The 17768-nt window shown below is 41.9% G+C and overlaps 1 protein-coding gene across 7 annotated transcripts in view; it reads right to left on the bottom strand.

Moving 5' to 3' along the window:
* Nucleotides 1–367: 367 nt before the first annotated feature.
* Nucleotides 368–17768, bottom strand: part of LOC125459733 (putative phosphoenolpyruvate synthase) — a 160786-nt gene continuing 143385 nt past the window's right edge. For 5 of the 7 annotated variants that reach the window (XM_059651757.1, XM_059651753.1, XM_059651756.1 and 2 more), the window contains 3 exons: nt 14225–14419; nt 9445–9519; nt 368–5921 (listed from right to left, as the gene is read on the bottom strand). In XM_059651757.1, coding sequence (XP_059507740.1) covers nt 5863–5921; nt 9445–9519; nt 14225–14419 — 329 coding nt within the window. In that variant the 3' untranslated portion in view covers nt 368–5862. Of the gene's footprint in view, nt 5922–9444; nt 9520–11538; nt 13118–14224; nt 14420–17768 lie in introns of those variants that run through there. The other 2 variants (XM_059651754.1, XM_059651755.1) reach the window with 2 other exon arrangements.

Below are 17768 nucleotides of genomic sequence, written 5' to 3'. Positions count from 1 at the left end.
GCTACCACACTTGCTGAGTTTCTCCAGCAATTTCTGTTTTGTTTCAGGTTTCTCTGGCATCTGCAGTTCTTTGTTTTATATTGTTTTATATTCAAAAGCATTAAGCAACATGGAGCAAAAGTAACACTTAGAGTTAGCCTGTGTTATGATTCCAGCTCTTGTTGTTATTGGTCAATTCAGATCTCAGACTGAAATTTAGCCTGGTAGATTTTTTTTTCAACGTATTTTTGTTTTAACAAAGTAGCCTTTCATTGAAACACAAGAACACAATGCTGTAGACTTGGTCTTAACAGTAAAACAGATGTTTATAATGCAAACAAAGAAGATAAAATGGAATAAATCAAACAATTCACATTTAACATAAATTCCAAAACACATAGCAAAATATAATCCCATTAATTCCCAAAACACTTCGATACAGTACCTACACCAGAGAGAGTTCACTTCTTTATCACATCAATAGGGCTTAATTGATGCTTCAAATTCCTGTCTTTAGAACCTAACAGCTTCTTCCCTGAATGTTCATACAACTGACCTTTAGACTTTTCAGTCTCAAATAATTCCTTCACTAGGTTTTAACCAGAAAAATTTCCCAACTGGAATGTTAAAACCAGTCTCTTTACACTGTGGTCATAAAATCACACAGTATAGAAGAGGCTGTGCAGTCTATCTAGTCTATGCTGCCTGCTAAAAATTTACCATTACCCACATCAGTCTCACTTTCCCACAACGGGCCAAATGTTATGAAACTTCAAGTTCTTGTCTCAATAATTTAAAAGGTTGTGACATTTTCTGTCTCAACTATCCTCCCAGGCAGTGTGTTCCATATTCGGACCACCCTCTGAGTGAAAGAGGTCTTCCTCAAATCCCGTCTAAATCTCTTGCCTTTCACTTCTAAACTATGCCCCTTTGTTAATGACCCTTCAACTAAGGGGTATAATTGCTCTCTAGTTAACCTCTGTCCCTCACAATCTTATACACCTCGATCACATCCCTCCTTAACCTCTCTGCTCCAAACAGCTCAAGCTTATCCAACCTTTATTCACAGATGAAATGCTCCATCCCAGGCAACATTCTGGTGAATTTTCTCTGTATACCCTTCAGTGAAATCACATTCTTCCTATTGTGTGGTGACCAGAACAGCATATGGTACTCTAGCTGCGGCCTCACCCTAGCTCTGGACAGCTCCAACAAAACCTCCCATGTGCCCTCTTAAATTACCATGATCATCCATCCTGTCACCTTCAAGGATCTGTGGACAAACACCCCGAAGTAATGGATTTCCAAGCAGTTCCTGGATAGGAACAATTGTCTTATACTTCCAATTCTAGCCAAGAGTCTAAAAGTACTGCTAAATTGAAATCGAAAAGTGTTTCAATCCATGGATGTTTCCTCTAATCAAAAGAAAAACAATCAATATTTGGCCTTTTAAATTAACAGCGTAAATTCACAACTGCTTACTTTGTTCACCTGTAAAAATTCGAATGATAACAAAACTCTATTCGTCTTCCCTATCTCTCCCCAACCATGTTTTTAAATACATTACCATAGCTAGAGATGTCCCTTTAAGTTAATCATTCAAGCCCCACAGACACATAAAATGCCCATATGCTATTTGTACAAAATATAAAACAAATCATATTAAAATAGATAACTCACACCTCTTACATCACTGCAGGACACTACACAATTTTACTGAATGGCAGCAAAATAGGCTTAGAGGGGTAAATGTCTTTCTCATGTTCCAAGGTTTCCACATTCCAAAGTCCTTAGCATGTGTATATCACATTTTGAGTATTAAGCATATTCACTGTTGCTGCCAAAGTACGATGATTAGGGTGCTTCTTGCACAATCATTGCCTACTAAATTGCTACTTCAGAGTGCTATGCAGTTAAATAGTTGAGCTTCTGTACTTAGTTGCCATTAAGCAAGTCACATTTTAATTTGATTGTTTGATTGTAATCTCTTAATGCTAAGACAAGGTAGCTCTGATATCAGTGCTAATTCTAACATCCTAGGAACAACTGTTCAGCATGAGAGATACGATAATGTTCTCAGAAGGTTGGCAATAGTAAGACATGTGCACTTGTGGAAATGCTAACATAATGCTGCAAGTGAACTGCACACTTCTGAAACATTCTGCATCATTTAGGCCAAAAAAGAGTGAACGAATGAACGATTCCCCCAAATGAACACTGCTGTTTGAGAGGCCCAGAGACTGTTGCACAGTTGCACTGGTGAATATTTGCATACACTCGGGCAGAAAGTTAAAGGTCTGGGTTTTTCACAATCTTGCATTGGCATTGTCACCCGTTTGCCTGAAATTGGCCAAATTGGTGTGAAACAGTGTGGAGTTTTGAGCATAAATTGCATCCCATGCAAATTCAGTTTCTGTAATATTTATTGCACTTGCTTCAAAGGCATTGTGCTGGAGGTTTGCCCCGTCCACAAAATCACTCCTCCACCAGATCAAACTAATCACTATTGTTTTTGCTAATTGCATTAGTCTACAAATCTTGCAGGAGAATTTTAAAAATTAAGCTTTATTAAGATCAAAGGACACTAATATACCATGTTTGAAAGTATTTAATTTGTTTAGAAACCGATTATAACTCAAATGCCAATGCAAAAGATAAAGCTGATATATTTTCAATCCTCTTTAGTCAGACATGCTCAGTAGATTTTTCAGTTCGGTCTCCACTTCCATTCCCTTATCACCACAGATGTTTGTCTTTCAACCATTCCAATTCATTCCACATGACATCAACAATGGCTGGGAAACTGGGTGTTCCAAAGGCTATCAGCCCAGTCAACAGCCTCGGTACAGTACTGAAGATTTGTACTACAGAGCCAGCTATGTCTCAAGTCAGCTGTTCGAATAGAATTACAAAACTGGTGTCTACCCAATAATGTGGAGATATTTCCTGTCCAACTTAAGACAAAATTCCAATTTAGCTAATCACGACCCCACCAGTCCATTCTGGATCATCAGTGAAATAGCAGAAGCTGTTACTGACAGCGCTCTCAAGCAGCACTTACCTTGTCAATACCCTGCTCACTTGTGTATGTTGTAACATTTGTAATACATCACTGTTCAAAAATCATAGTTTATCAGCTGGGATATATGAAGTGTAAGTCATAAAACTGCTGATGGCTAATTTCATACTGTATAATTTTATTGACACAATGAAAAGAATAGAATAATCTAATGCGTTTAAATATATAGACTAAAACACAGTTGTATGATTCTTAAGAATTAATCTTTAAGTTAAATGCACAAGTCAGATAGTTTGCATGTTTTTATCCTTTTCCTTTACATGAAACATTATACAACTTCTAAACTGAACTTTTTATCAATATATCTTCATCTATTTTTCAGGGATTGGTCAGCCATTCGTTTTTTTCACAATCTGCTCTGTTCTTTTAAAACTTACACAATACCTGCAGATTCTGCTCCAACTCATACATTGGCCTGAGTGGAATTGCCATTCTCTCACTTTCATTGGCTCAACACCCTGGAAAGACCTGCCCACCTCTTCCATCCACTGCCTTCCCTACCACAGCAATGTGGGTGTACTGAAAGCACATAGACAATGCAGTTTCAAAGAAATGGCTCATCACCACTTGTTCAAGGACATATTTGGTGTGGGCAATAAATAAATGTTAGCTTTTTCAGATGGTGCTCCCATGCCATGAATGACTGAAAAAAAAGCAAAAAGGATTCATGAGAATGTTTCTATGGATATGTAGATAGCTTAGAAAAGTTGAGATTGTCTTCCTTGGAGAATTAGAAGTTGACAGGCGATATGAAGAAGAGGTCTGGAGAAAATAGGGAAGAACTGTTCCCACTGATGGAAGGATCGGCTAAGGGTCATGCATTAGACATGACAGTGAATGGATTAAAGGTGATTTGTAAAAAGAGCATTGAAAAACATGAGGAAAAATGTTTTCGTGCCGTGAATGGGTGGGATCTGGAACATACTGCCTCCGAGTGTGGAAAAGCAGGCTCAATCGAGTCATTCAAGAGTGAACTGAATTATCACCTACAAAAGAAGTTTATGCCAGAAGTTGGGGAAATGGTACTAGGTAGACTGTTCATTCAGGGAGCTAGCACAGACAAGGCTGGCTAAATGGCTTCCCTGAAGGTTCCAACAATCCTGTGGTTCTGTGATTTCCAGTTGCAGAGTAGTCCTCCACAGGAGGAGGGTCATGAAAACTTGGATGTTAAGTGGTCATGATCCAGAGTATGGTAGAAGTTGATCCCAAGGACTGGCACCCAGCCTTTGCTGGGTCAAGATTCAAATGCCAGATAATGGTGCTGCCCTTGTCAGCAGCATCTGATAACAATGTTTAGGGACATGGAAATAAAAACAAAATACAGTGGACAATGAAGCTTTGAAAAAAAAACTCTGCTGGAGAAACGCAGTCGGCCTGCTATAATCAGGCCATGAACCTATCATCATTGGACTGGTGACATAGAAACTGAGCAAGACCACCAACAGCCAGTGCCATCTAAGTCCCTGATGGGCAGAAGCCTGTGAGATGCATTTGTTAAATGTGTCTAATGCAATTTAAACTAATCTATTTGCTTTATAATCGAAGAGCATTTGTCTCCCTGAATTCGTTTTTATCAGTCCTTAAAGAACCCATTATGCACTTCCAGTCTAACAATTCAGTGGGGTCCAGGTGGAGCTAGGATTCAGATGAATGAAAATGACTGGGGTCGCGTGGTGGCTCAGTGGTTAGCCCTGCTGCCTCACAGTGCCATTGACCTGGGTTCGTTCCGGCCTCAGGTGACTGTCCAAGGACGACTGTGGAGTTTGCACATTATTGCCACATCTGCGTGGATTTCCTCCACAAGCTCCTGTTTCCTCCCAGGGTCCAAAGATGTGCAAGTTAATTGGATTGTCATGCTAAGTTGGTCACAGTTTCTAAGCATAAGCAGGCTAAGTAGATTAGCCATGTGAAATGCAGGGTTATAGGGTAAGGGGTTTAGATCTGGGGTGGTGTGGACTTGATGGGCTGAATGGCCTGCTTCCGCACTGTTGGAATTCCACAACAAATTTTGCTGAATGGGCAGAATATTGTTGGCTGAGGAAATGGGATGGAAATGATGGCAATGGAAGAAGAGCTCATCATCATGTTGTTAATTGGAGTGGAGATTTAAAGGGATGAATTTCCAGCCTGTGCTGAGGAATAAATGACCATGGCAGAGAGGGAGCAGTCAGAGAGAGATCGTGAAAACACAGCATGGAATGAGGCTGGAAGAAAGAGGTCAGGTTAAAATGAAGAGGCAGGAGAATCTAATAGAAGTATCGATGCCCTAGGTTTGTTGGAAGTCTGCAGTTCTTCTTGCTTGAACTGAAGGCTTTGATGCATTGCATGCGGTGAAGAATGACATGTACTGATGAGACAGTATGAGCTGCTGAAGAGAGAGAGAGGCCAAGAAGGTGCATGTAGGCACTTAGGATTGAGCACAGATCACAGAAGGAGGCAAGGCTGTGCTTCAAGGAATGTTTGGGAGATATCGGTGATTGTGGGCAGATTCAAAACATGCAGAATAACACTTCAGCAACATTTCAGATTGAGTGCAACATTCCTTCTCAGGGTGTTCATGCTGACAAATCAATTCCATTTCCAAAAGTTCGGAGGTCTGTGCAGCAGGAATAAAACTTTGAGTGTTACAATCTAGTTTTTAAAAACAATGAAGATAGTATATATTATATATTTATATATATAAATAAGTACACATAATATATTTAACACTTCAAAGTTGTGTGATTATTTTTGTTTAACTTAAAACTGCAGTCTTAGAAATTTAGGTACTAAGTTTATGTTGCCTTATAAATACATTCAAATTTTCAGTCTTCTTCAACTTTCTGCAGAGATCCGTTTCTCCCATTGAGTATCACAGTATCACCTGTGAAAGGAAAAATAAATATCTGTTGATAAAAACAATATTTCATTTGTCCATAGATATCCTTAGAATCTGTACAGTGTGGAAACAGGCCCTTCGGCCCAACAAGTCCATACTGACCCTCACAGAATCGCATCCAGACCCATTGCCCAGACCCACCTAATCTACACACCGCTGAACACCATGGGCAATTTAGCATGGCCAATCGACCTAGCCTACACATCTTTAGAACGTGGGAGGAAACCGGAGCACCTGAAGGAAACCCACAAGATTGTTGCTGCTGTTCACATGTTACCATTTTCACAGGCAAAGCCAGCGTCTGTGCCCACCCCAATAAGAGAGGGACTTCTAGGCTAATTCAGAAGACAGGAAAGAGCCAACTGCATCGATTTGGGTATTCCACCTTAGGTATAAATAGTAGGTTGCTTCCTCTCAGGGACATCCATAAAGGATGTATACGTTTACCTGTAACACACATAAGTGCATTTGAACTACATACATATTAAATATGGCTTTATTTCTCAAAATCACATGAAAACTTTTATAGATTAAAAAACCGTGATGGGTCTAAACTGCCAGTGAAATATTTGGATACGTAGCACAGTTTCAGAATTCCTTGAAAGTGGAATCACAGGTAGATAGGATAATGAAGAAGTTTGGTGCGCTTGCCTTTATTATTCAGTGCATTTTAGTATAGGAATTGGGAGGTCATGTTGCAGCTGTACGTAACATTGGTTAGGCCACTTTTGGAATACTGTGTGCAATTCTGGTTTCTTTGTTATTGGAAGGATGTTGTAAAACTTGAAAGGGTTCAAAAAAAGATTTATAAGGATGTTGCCAGGTTAAAGGGTTTGAGCAATAGGGAGAGACTGAACAGGCTGGGGTTATTTGCCCTGGAGTTTTGGAGGCTGAGAGGTGACCTTGTAAAATCATGACAGGAATGGACAGGGTAAATAGACAAGGTCTTTTCCCCAGGGTTAGGGAGTCCAAAACTATACAGTAAAGGTTTAAGGGGAGTAGGGAAAGATTTATAAGGGACATAAGGGGCACTTTTTTTTAAATACAGAGGGTGGTGAGCGTATGGAATGAGATGCAGGGGAAGTGGCAGAGGCTGATACAGTTACAACATTTAAAAGGCACCTGGATGGGTATGTGAATAGCAAGGAAGGGTTTAAAGCGATATGGGCCAAATGCTGGCAAATGGGATGAGATTTATTTAAGATGTCAGGTCAGCATGGATGAGTTGAACAGAAGGGGCTTTTTCTGTGCTATATCTCTCTATGAATCTTTTAGCACCAATACACCACTGACTTTAAAATAATCCACATGGTGAGTTTGACTGTTTGGACTTCTACACGCTGACAACTGCATGTTGTAGCAAAATAACTTCAGAGATTTACAAAGTTTTATTGTAAACCCACAGTTTAACACAAACACCAACATCCACCTCTATAATTTCCCTGCCTAGAAGCCAGCTCTCCAAATGAAATGAACACAACTCATTTGTTTAATTATATTAAATAACAAACATTGCCCATGAGGGAAAGCATGACAATAACCAAAATAAAAACAAAAGGTAAAAACAAAGAGGATCTAAATCAAAATGTTGTTTGAAGGGGTGTTAATGCAACTTAAGACACCACAAGTTCAACCCATCCCGAAAGGCTTCCAGGGTACTGCTGGAAGAACTCAGCACTTAAAGGGACCAGCATTTCTAACACTAACATTAAGTACGACTTTATCTTTGGCTTCGCAGTAGCACTCCTGCTTCTGAGTCAGAAAGTTGTGGACTCAAGGTCCATTGCAGGCAAGTGAGCATAACATCCAGACCAACACTGCGATATTATCCTGCTAAACTGAGTGTTATTCAAGATTTCATCTTTTAGAAGACATCTCAGAATCAAGGGCAGGTATGCCTTCTCAAGTGGGCCTATAAATTACAATGGCTCTATTGGAAGAAGAGCTGGCAAATTATTCTAATGTTCTTTCTATATTTAGCCCAATGCTGACCTCACTAAAACAGATGACTGGTCATCGTCTGCTGTGTGGAATGGGATGGCGGTGTGGAATAGGATGGCTGTTTCCCTATGCTATCGAGTTTTGAGAAGATTTGTAGCTCAGGTTGAGGTTCTGGATGTGAGTTTGCTCGCTGAGCTGGAAGGTTAGTTTTCAGACGTTTCGTCACCATTCTAGGTAACATCATCAGTGAGCCTCTGACGAAGCACTGGTGTTATGTCCCGCTTTCTATTTATCTGGTTAGGTTTCCTTGGGTTGGTGATGTCATTTCCTGTTCTTTTTCTCAGGGGATGGTAGATTGGCTCCAAGTCAATGTGTTTGTTGATGGAGTTCCGGTTGGAATGCCATGCTTCTAGGAATTCTCGTGCATGTCTCTGTTTGGCTTGTCCTAGGATGGATGTGTTGTCCTAATCAAAGTGGTGTCCTTCCTCATCTGTACGTAAGGATACGAGTGATAGTGGGTCATGTCGTTTTGTGGCTAGTTGATGTTCATGTATCCTGGTGGCTAGCTTTCTGCCAGTTTGTCCAATGTAGTGTTTGTCACAGTTCTTGCAAGGTATTTTGTAGATGACGTTCGTTTTGTTTGTTGTCTGTATAGGGTCTTTTAAGTTCATTAGCTGCTGTTTTAGTGTGTTGGTGGGTTTGTGGGCTCCCCATGCTATATTAGTGAGTACCCTCATAGTCTGGTAAAAGAGTGCAGAGGGAACTCTATTGCTTCCAATCTACAACATACTGATCTAATTTTAGATGAGGAGCATGGAAATGGGAACCATACAGTTGGAAGGGCCATGATCAGCACTGCATATCTGTGCATTTACACTTTCTCGAAAAATTAAATAAATTACACCAAGGCAGAAGTGGTACAAGTCAGTAACAAGTGATATGTGAAGTCAAGTTTAATAGCATCATTTTGCAGAACATGGGAAGGTGACGTGGGTTGAGCAGTTCAAGTTCACAAATCGTAGAATCCCTACAGTATGGAAGCAGGCCATTCAGCTCATCAAGCCCACACCAACTGTCTGAACAGTATCCCACCCAGACCCACCCAATCCCTGTAACCTTGCATTTCTCATGGCTAAAATCGACCTAGCCTGCACATTTCTGGACACTATGGGGCAATTTAACATGGCCTGTCCACCTAACTTGCACATCTTTGGACTGCGGGAGGAAACCCGTACAGATGCAGGGAGAATGTGCAAACTCCACATAGACAGTCGCCCGAGGGTGGAATTGAACCCAGGTCCCTCTCAGTGAGGTACCACTGAGCTACTGTGTTGCCTAAATCCTTCAATATACATTGCGCGCCGAGGTTTCTACAAATGTTGATTTCTTCCCTTCAGCCAACCTTTCTCTGCCTTGGGCTTGGGAAATTCCCTGAGCACAAGAGCAGTGAAAAGGAACGGTGACACAGACTGATTAACTTACAGCCTTTTAGCATGACCCTGGGATTGGTAAGGTCCTCCAAGAGATGGGAAGAACAGACTTTAAAATGGCATCTTACTGTGCATACCTGATTTGAATAGATTTGTTGCATTTTTGCAACTCACAACACAAGGTAACCCATATTCACGTGCAACTACAGCACCTGTTGAGAATAGATAGCATATAAATAGTTAGAAGCGGAAGTAATCTTATGCATCCTTTAGCTCCTTTTCATCATTGTAAAGCAATGTATTGAACATTCATGATGTTCCTCTGTATTCTTATCAGGTAAAAGGTCAGTGTAAAAATGTATAAACTCACTGATCAAAAGTAATAAACATCCAATCCACTATGAAAAAGGTAACAAACTTTAACCTCAACATACAAGTGAGCAGGGTTTCAAACAATCATTGACTTTGAAATGAGGAGAATTTTTGTCTTTTAAGATTTCAATTAAAGATGGCCAATGCCACCAGAGATAATGCGTCAGATTATCAAACATGTACTTTAAAAACTGTTGATATTTCTAAGGTTTTGGAGTAGATCTGTAGCTCGGGTTGTGGATGTTGAGGTTGGTTGGCTCGCCAAGCTGGTTTGTTGTTCCGCAGACGTTTCGTTACCGTGCTTGGTAACATTCTCAGTGCAGCCTCTGATGAAGCCTAATGGTATCAATGTGGACTTCACCAGCTTCAAAATCTCCCCTTCCCCCACCGCATCCCTAAACCAGCCTAGTTCGTCCCCTCCCCCCACTGCATCACACAACCAGCCCAGCTCTTCCCCTCCACCCACTGCATCCCAAAACCAGTCCAACCTGTCTCTGCCTCCCTAACCTGTTCTTCCTCCCACCCCAAGCCACACCCCCATCTACCTACTAACCTCATCCCACCTCCTTGACCTGTCCATCTTCCCTGCACTGACCTATCCCCTCCCTACCTATACTCTCTCCACCTATCTTCTTTTCTCTCCATCTTCGGTCCGCCTCCCCCTCTCTCCCTATTTATTCCAGAACCCTCACCCCATCCCCCTCTCTGATGAAGGGTCTAGGCCCGAAACGTCAGCTTTTGTGCTCCTGAGATGCTGCTGGGCCTGCTGTGTTCATCCAGCCTCACATTTTATTATCTTGGATTCTCCAGCATCTGCAGTTCCCATTATCTCTGATGAAGAGTCAGTGTGTTTTCCAACCTAGTTTTTAAAATCTGGGGTCCGTTGTGATGGATTGCCTCACTTCCGGGCTTCCTCCACAGTGGAATGTACATGGGGTCGAGTTCAATGTGTTTATTAATAGCCTGCTTTGTGGAGTGCCATGCTTCCAGGAATTCTCATGCTTGTCTCTGCCTAGCCTGTCCCAGGACCTTGGTGTTGTCCCAGTCAAAGTCAGGGTTCTCCTTGTCTATGTGGATTGAGATGAGTGAGAATTGGTCGTGTCTTTTTGTAGCCAGCTTGTGTTCATGTGCTCTTGTTGTTAGTTTCCTTCCTGTTTGTCCGATGTAGTGTTTCTCGCAGTCTCTGCAGGGGATCTTGTAGATGACATTGGTCCTGTCCATGGCAGGAGGGTGGGTCTTTAGTTCAGGTGAGCAGTTGTCGTAGGGTTGATGTGGGCTTGTGTACCACTCTGTTGCTCAGTGGTCGTAGAAATCTTGAGGTGAATTCTGACATGTTCCTGATGTAGGGCAGTGTGATGATTTTGTTGGGGCATGTAGAATCTTTCTGATGTTGTTCCTGTAGGCACCTCCTGACCCAGTTCTTTGGACATCTATTATCCTTGAACACTTGGAGGAGGTATTCCTTCTCCTCTTGGCGTAGTTCCGTGTTGCTGCAGTGTGTTGTTGCCCTTTCAAATAGTGTTTGCACGCAGCTTCATTTGTGTGTGTTGGGACGGTTACTATTGAAGTTCAATGCCTGGTCTGCGTGTGTGGCTTTTCAGTGTACTTTCATTTGCAGTTCCCCATTTGTCTTGCGCACTACCATGTTGTCCAGGAACAAACACCCCATTCTTGGACGTCATGGTAGAGCCATGATCCTGGGACAGGCTAGGCAGAGACAAGCATGAGAATTCCTAGAAGCATGGCACTCCATGAAGCATGCTATTAATAAACACATTGAACTCAACCCCAGATACATTTGACTATGGAGGAAACCCAGAAGTGAGGCAATCCATTGCAACCGACCCCAGTTTAAAAACTAGGCGGGAAAACACACCGATGCTTCATCAGAGGCTGCACTGAGGACGTTACCCAGCCGGTAATGAGACATCTATGAAACAACAAACCAGCTCGTCGAGCCAACCAACCTCAATTCTGTTGATATGTGGAAAGCTAACATTTGTCACTGTTCCTTAGGGACCCTGACAGCCCATCTCAGAATATTGGTAAACCAACAGTCAACAATGTGGACTAGGAAGGATGTCGGTGAGTCAGCTGAAATTTAAGCAATTCAGCAACAAATGTGGAATGATATTAAAAAAGACAAAGTTAAGGGCACTCTCCCAGAATGTCCATAGTATTTGCTATGAGACAAATGGCTTCGATAAGGGGAAAATAGGTTAAGACCATGTAGATGGGGTCTGGATTCGCAGTTCAGCCTCTCGAGCCTGTGATAGGGTTAGATATGGCTGATCCTACATACTTACATCCACTTTTCTGTCCTTTCCCTCTATCCATAGATTCTATTTACATAGAGGAATCAATCTGAGACTTAAATATACACAAGGACTCTGTGCCAAAGAATTATAAAGTTCCAAAGACTCACAAACTCCAAAAGAAATTCCTTCTCATTTAAGTCTTAAGTTGGCACCCCTTTAACCCGAGACTCTGTCCTCTGGTCCTAGACTCAGCATTTACTATATCAGGTTTGTTAAGAATCCTATATGTTTCAATGAAAGCACCTGTCAAAGAGTAGAGTTCAACCTGTTGTTATCTGTAATCACAAGATTATAGCTAGAAATGTGAACTGATACGAATGAGTCATCCAATTGTGCAGATTAGTTCGAATATAATTAGATAACAAATCTGTGTGTATTCTTTTGAAATTGAGTAATGTAGATACGTGTATTAACCTGGAAATTATCTCCGATACAATTTTAACCTCACTGCAAAGCCTCTTTTAAGGATGCCTAACCTGAAGAAGTTAACCTCCTCCCTCCGGACAAACCTCAGAGGATCTCTCTCCCACTGCAGCTTTCTTGTCCACCCATCTTCTCCTCAATCCATCTTCGCTCTGCCTCCCCCTTCTCCCTATTTATTTCAGAGTCTCCTCCCCCATTTCTGAAATTTGGGATTAGGCCCGAACATCAGCTTTTCTGCTCCTAAAATGCTGCTTGGCTGCTGTGTTCATCCAGCTCTACACTTTGTTATCTCGGATTCTCCAGCATCTGAGGTTCCTATTATCTCTTACGCAAACACAGTCAGGCAGAGATATGAGCAAGTATGTATTGTGATATCTTTTGATTGAAACTTACTGTCAGTAGGAATAGTCGATTCAAAGTTTGTTATCTGTATAAAATCTTGGATTATAGATTTGAGTTGTATGCCGTTTTTGAAATACACATGTCCCATGCATGCATAAATTAACATTTTAACTCTTGGCTGGACTAAGAAGTAATAAAAGGTTAACTCACCCTTTCAAACTGAAGCCACGCATACGGTAACTAATTATAATCAAATTACCATTACTGAAGAATGGCTGCATACTGACCAGCACTGCGAACTGATTACTCTACGTTTACAAAGGACAAACATGCAGGAAATGGAGGTGCAGTTGTACTGATAACATAAAATGGAAAGAAGGATCTCAGATCAGAAGAACAATGTGTGGAATATATTTAGATGAAATGAGAAACAACAAAAGGGCAGCAAACACTGGTTGGAATAACTTATAGGCCACAAAATAATAAATCAGAAAATGTGCAAAGTTTGGAGCATGGGCAAGGCAGTAGTTTTATCAGTAGTTTAGTTCTATCTGAACATAAACAAAAACAGGAGTGGCTGGAAAAGCTCAGCAGGTCTGGCACCTTCTGTAAAGAGAAATCGGAGTTATTGTTTCGGGTTCGGTGACCCTTCCTCAGCTTATAAAAACCAAAAGAACTGCAGATGCTGTAAATCAGGAGCAAAAACAGAAGTTGCTGGAAAAGGTCAGCAGGTCTGGCAGCATCTGTGAAGGAAACATCAGAGTTAACGTTTCAGGTCTGATGACCCTTCCTCAGAGCATTAACGAAACATTAACTCTGATATTTTTCTTCACAGATGCTGCCAGACCTGCTGAGCTTTTCTAGCAATTTCTGTTTCTCTTCCTCAGCTTATGGCTGCTTCCACAATTTGCATTTTCTGAACAAGTTAGCAGCTTAAAGCTAGAGGCTATTAGTAATTTGAAAGGTGCCAAACCCCATAAAAACAGATCTGCTAGGTGTTCTTATGAACTGCCACAGGCATTTTGGAAGGAATTACAAGATAATAGTGAATTTGTTTTGCTGTATTGTGAACATACTTTGCATCGTCATCAAGTGTTTAAAAAGGGCTCAAACTCAGAGCTTCTAGCTCTGAAGTCAGGACATTACCAACTGTGCCACAAAACTTCAACTGCAGTGTAACTTATACCACAAAAATCATACAAGGGTTAAGTAGTCAGATAAATAACATGTAATAACTGTAGTGTGGTAATTAAACAATTCAGCTGCCAACAGGGGAGTAATGAATAAGATATAAGAAGGATAAAATTTAATTATGATCAAATTACAAGTGCAAACCAGAAGTTTCTTAAACACCATTCACTTTCTTACTTTGTTTCATTAATTTAGCAACTCTTCTTCATAAACAGATGGTTTCTCAGCCTGTCACAAAAATCTGAAAACTAAATTTGTTAACAATGCTTACCATGTGAAAGCAATCCTCCGATCTCAGTGACCAGTCCTCTTAGCAGAGGGAAATATGGGCTCCATCCAATGTCTGTACTTGTCACAATTAAAATATCCCCCTGCTGGATGCAGTCAGACTCCAGAATAGTCTTCAGGACACGCGCTGTTCCCTTCACAGTCCCTTGGCTTACTGTCATACCTGTAACAGAGGACACTTCTTTCTTTCACATCTTTTGATCTGCCCACTTAGACAGAAACAGCTACAAGATATTTTAAGATAAAGTCAATTCCTTGGATCAGAAGGCCTAGAGAAAGATTCCCCTGATCACTGTAAGTGTGGTGGGATGGGACTTCTGCTCATCAGTGTATCCTGACCCCTTCTTGAGCATCACTGTTATTTAAATAGCAGAGGTGGCTTGCTGGCACTAGTTAACTTAGACAGTTTGATCATTGGGTAGCTCTCTATCTCTCTCTTTAGCTGTATTGGGAAGCGTATAAATGGTGCAGCACATTTGCTGCAGTATTGAACAGCTGTTTGACTAATGTGCAAATCTGATGCTGCTGGAAAGTGCCAAAGCCAATGGCAATCTTCGCTGGAGCAGAGAAGTTTGTTCTCCCAAGAGAAGTGAGCTTCAGACCATCAGCCAACAGTCAACACATTCATTTCTCCCACACCATTGAGGGAAGGGGAAAAGTTTAGCCTCAAATTTAAAGAAAGATCTGGGCTGTAGATCCTCGTGAGTGGCGAATGTATATGTACAACAGAGATGCTTTCCACGGCCTTCGCTTCAAGACCCTCCAATCTAGCATGTTGCATAAGATAAGTGGTCTCTAATGTATAACTAATGACCTCAATGCAAAGCAGTACTATAAAGGTGATTAACAGTAACAACAAGATGTCTAAACAACACCTCCAAAGTGTCAAAGGGAAGTGACACACGTTTTTGTAGTTGGCCAGAGAATGGCCTCTTCACCTTGCCGACTTCTGCAGCTGATGTCAGCATTTGTACAGTGGCTTTAATGATATGGGATACAAGTTGAAGAAGATGAGTTGGAGGGGGTAAGTTTCATAAAATCTCTCAGTGTGGAAGAAGGCCATGCAGCCCATTAATTCCACACTGACCCTTCAAAGAGCATCTCACCCAGACCCACTCCCTTCCCTATCCCTGCATGTCCCACCCTAGACACTATGGGCAATTTAGCATTTCCAATCCACCTAACCTGCACATCTTTGGACCATGGACATTTGAAACCAGAGCACTAGGAGCTAACCCATGCAGACACGGGGAGAATGTGCAAACTTCACACAGATAGTCACCCAAGGCTGGAACTGAACCCAGGTCCCTGGTGCTATGAGGCAGCAGTGCTAACCACTGAACCCTCGACTTATTAGTGCCACACTTCTTGCAAATCTGAAATGGATTAATGTTGATTCCCATGGGAGTCAGACAGATTGTGAGTTCGTTGTTGTGCAATCTTTTGGCAATGGTTTAGCGCTGTAGCTTACGAACTCACATCCAAGTCAGCCTCAAACTATGCAGTACTTCAGAGAAGGATTTAAGCATGTAAATATGATGACAGTGAAGCTGTAAAGGATGCCTTGGACAGCTGTGCAACCAACTGGCCACAGACTTCAGTCCATGAAAAGTTGGTTGAGTTCCACCTTCTGACTGGGCTACCAAATCTTATCTTCCAAGAGTTTGGAGAAATAAGACATTACTCACGACAGATAATGAAATGTTATACCTTGCCATGTGCGCATATTGATAACATTGATAGCATTTACAGTGAGGCCTGTACCCTTATGAAAATAGTGAAAACTCAGGTCAAAATAAAAGAGACTGCCTGGCTGTCAAAAAGAAAATGCTGTTTTTGTTTCAGAAAGTAACAAACAAAAAGATCATGGTGCAATATTTATGCATTGTCATTCCAGAAAAGTATGAGGGGCATGGATAGGGAAGACAGGAAGAAACTTTTCCCCTTGATGGAGGGGAAAATGACCAAGGGCCATAGATTTAAGGTAAAGAGAATGAGATTTAGAGGGGATGTGAGGAAGGATATTTTCACCCAGAGAGTGTGGTAAGAATCTGGAATTCAATGTCTGGAAGTGTGGTAGAGGTAGAGGCCCTGATAACATTTTGGGGCAGCATGGTGGCTCTTTGGTTAGCACTGCAGCCTCACAGCGCCAGGGACCCGGCTTTGATTCCAGCCTTGGACGACCATCTGTGTCGAGTTTGCACATTCTCTCCGTGTCTGCGTGGGATTCCTCCGGGTGCTCCGGTTTCCTCCCACAATCCAAAGATGTGCAGGCTAGGTGGATCGGCCATGTTAAATTGCCCATAGTGTTCGGGGTGTGTGGGTTATAGGGGAATGGGTCTGGGTGGGATGTTTCTAGGGGCGGTGTGGACTTAGTACATAGAACATAGAACATTACAGCACAGTACAGGCCCTTCAGCCTTCGATGTTGTGCCGACCTGTCATACCAATCTGAAGCCCATCTAACCTACACTATTCCATGTACGTCCATATACTTGTCCAATGACAACTTAAATGTACTTAAAGTTGGCGAATCTACTACCGTTGCAGGCAAAGTGTTCCATTCCCTTACTACTCTCTGGGTAAAGAAACTACCTCTGACATCTGTCCTATATCTTTCACCCCTCAATTTAAAGCTATGCCCCCTCGTGCTCACCGTCACCATCCTTGGAAAAAGGCTCTCCCTATCCACCCTATCTAACCCTCTGATTATTTTATACGTCTCAATTAAGTCACCTCTCAACCTTCTTCTCGCTAATGAAAACAGCCTCAAGTCCCTCAGCCTTTCCTCATAAGACCTTCCCTCCATACCAGGCAACATCCTCGTAAATCTCCTCTGCACCCTTTCCAAAGCTTCCACATCCTTCTTATAATGTAGTGGCCAGAACTGTACACAATACTCCAAGTACGGCCGCACCAGAGTTTTGTACAGCTGCGGCATAACCTCATGGTTTTGGAACTCGATCCCTCTATTAATAAAAGCTAAAACACGGTATGCCTTCTTAACAGCCCTGTCAACCTGGGTGGCAACTTTCAAGGATCTGTGTACATGGACACCGAGATCTCTCTGCTCATCTACACTACTAAGAATCTTACCATTAGCCCAGTACTCTGCCTTCCGGTTACTCCTACCAAAGTACATCACGTCACACTTGTCCGCATTAAACTCCATTTGCCACCTCTCAGCCTAGCTCTGCAGCTTATGTATTTCCATCTGTAACCTACAGCATCCTTCTTCACTATCCACAACTCCACCGACCTTGGTGTCGTCTGCAAATTTACTAACCCATCCTTCTACGCCCTCATCCAGGTCATTCATAAACTTGTTGGGCCGAAGGGCCTGTTTCCACACTGTAAGGAATCTAATCTAATCTGAATATTTAGAAGTACACTCGCAATGCTGAAGTATACAAGGCTGTAGACCAAGTGGTGGAAAATGGGATTAGAATGGTTAGGTGGTTGTTTTTGTTTGGCACAGAGCCAGTGGGCAGAAGGGCCTTTTTCTGCACTATAAACCTGTAGAACCA

This window comes from Stegostoma tigrinum, chromosome 16 (assembly GCF_030684315.1).
Source record: "Stegostoma tigrinum isolate sSteTig4 chromosome 16, sSteTig4.hap1, whole genome shotgun sequence".
Taxonomy (NCBI): Eukaryota; Metazoa; Chordata; class Chondrichthyes; order Orectolobiformes; family Stegostomatidae; genus Stegostoma; species Stegostoma tigrinum.
This window is presented reverse-complemented; position numbering and strand designations above follow the sequence as displayed.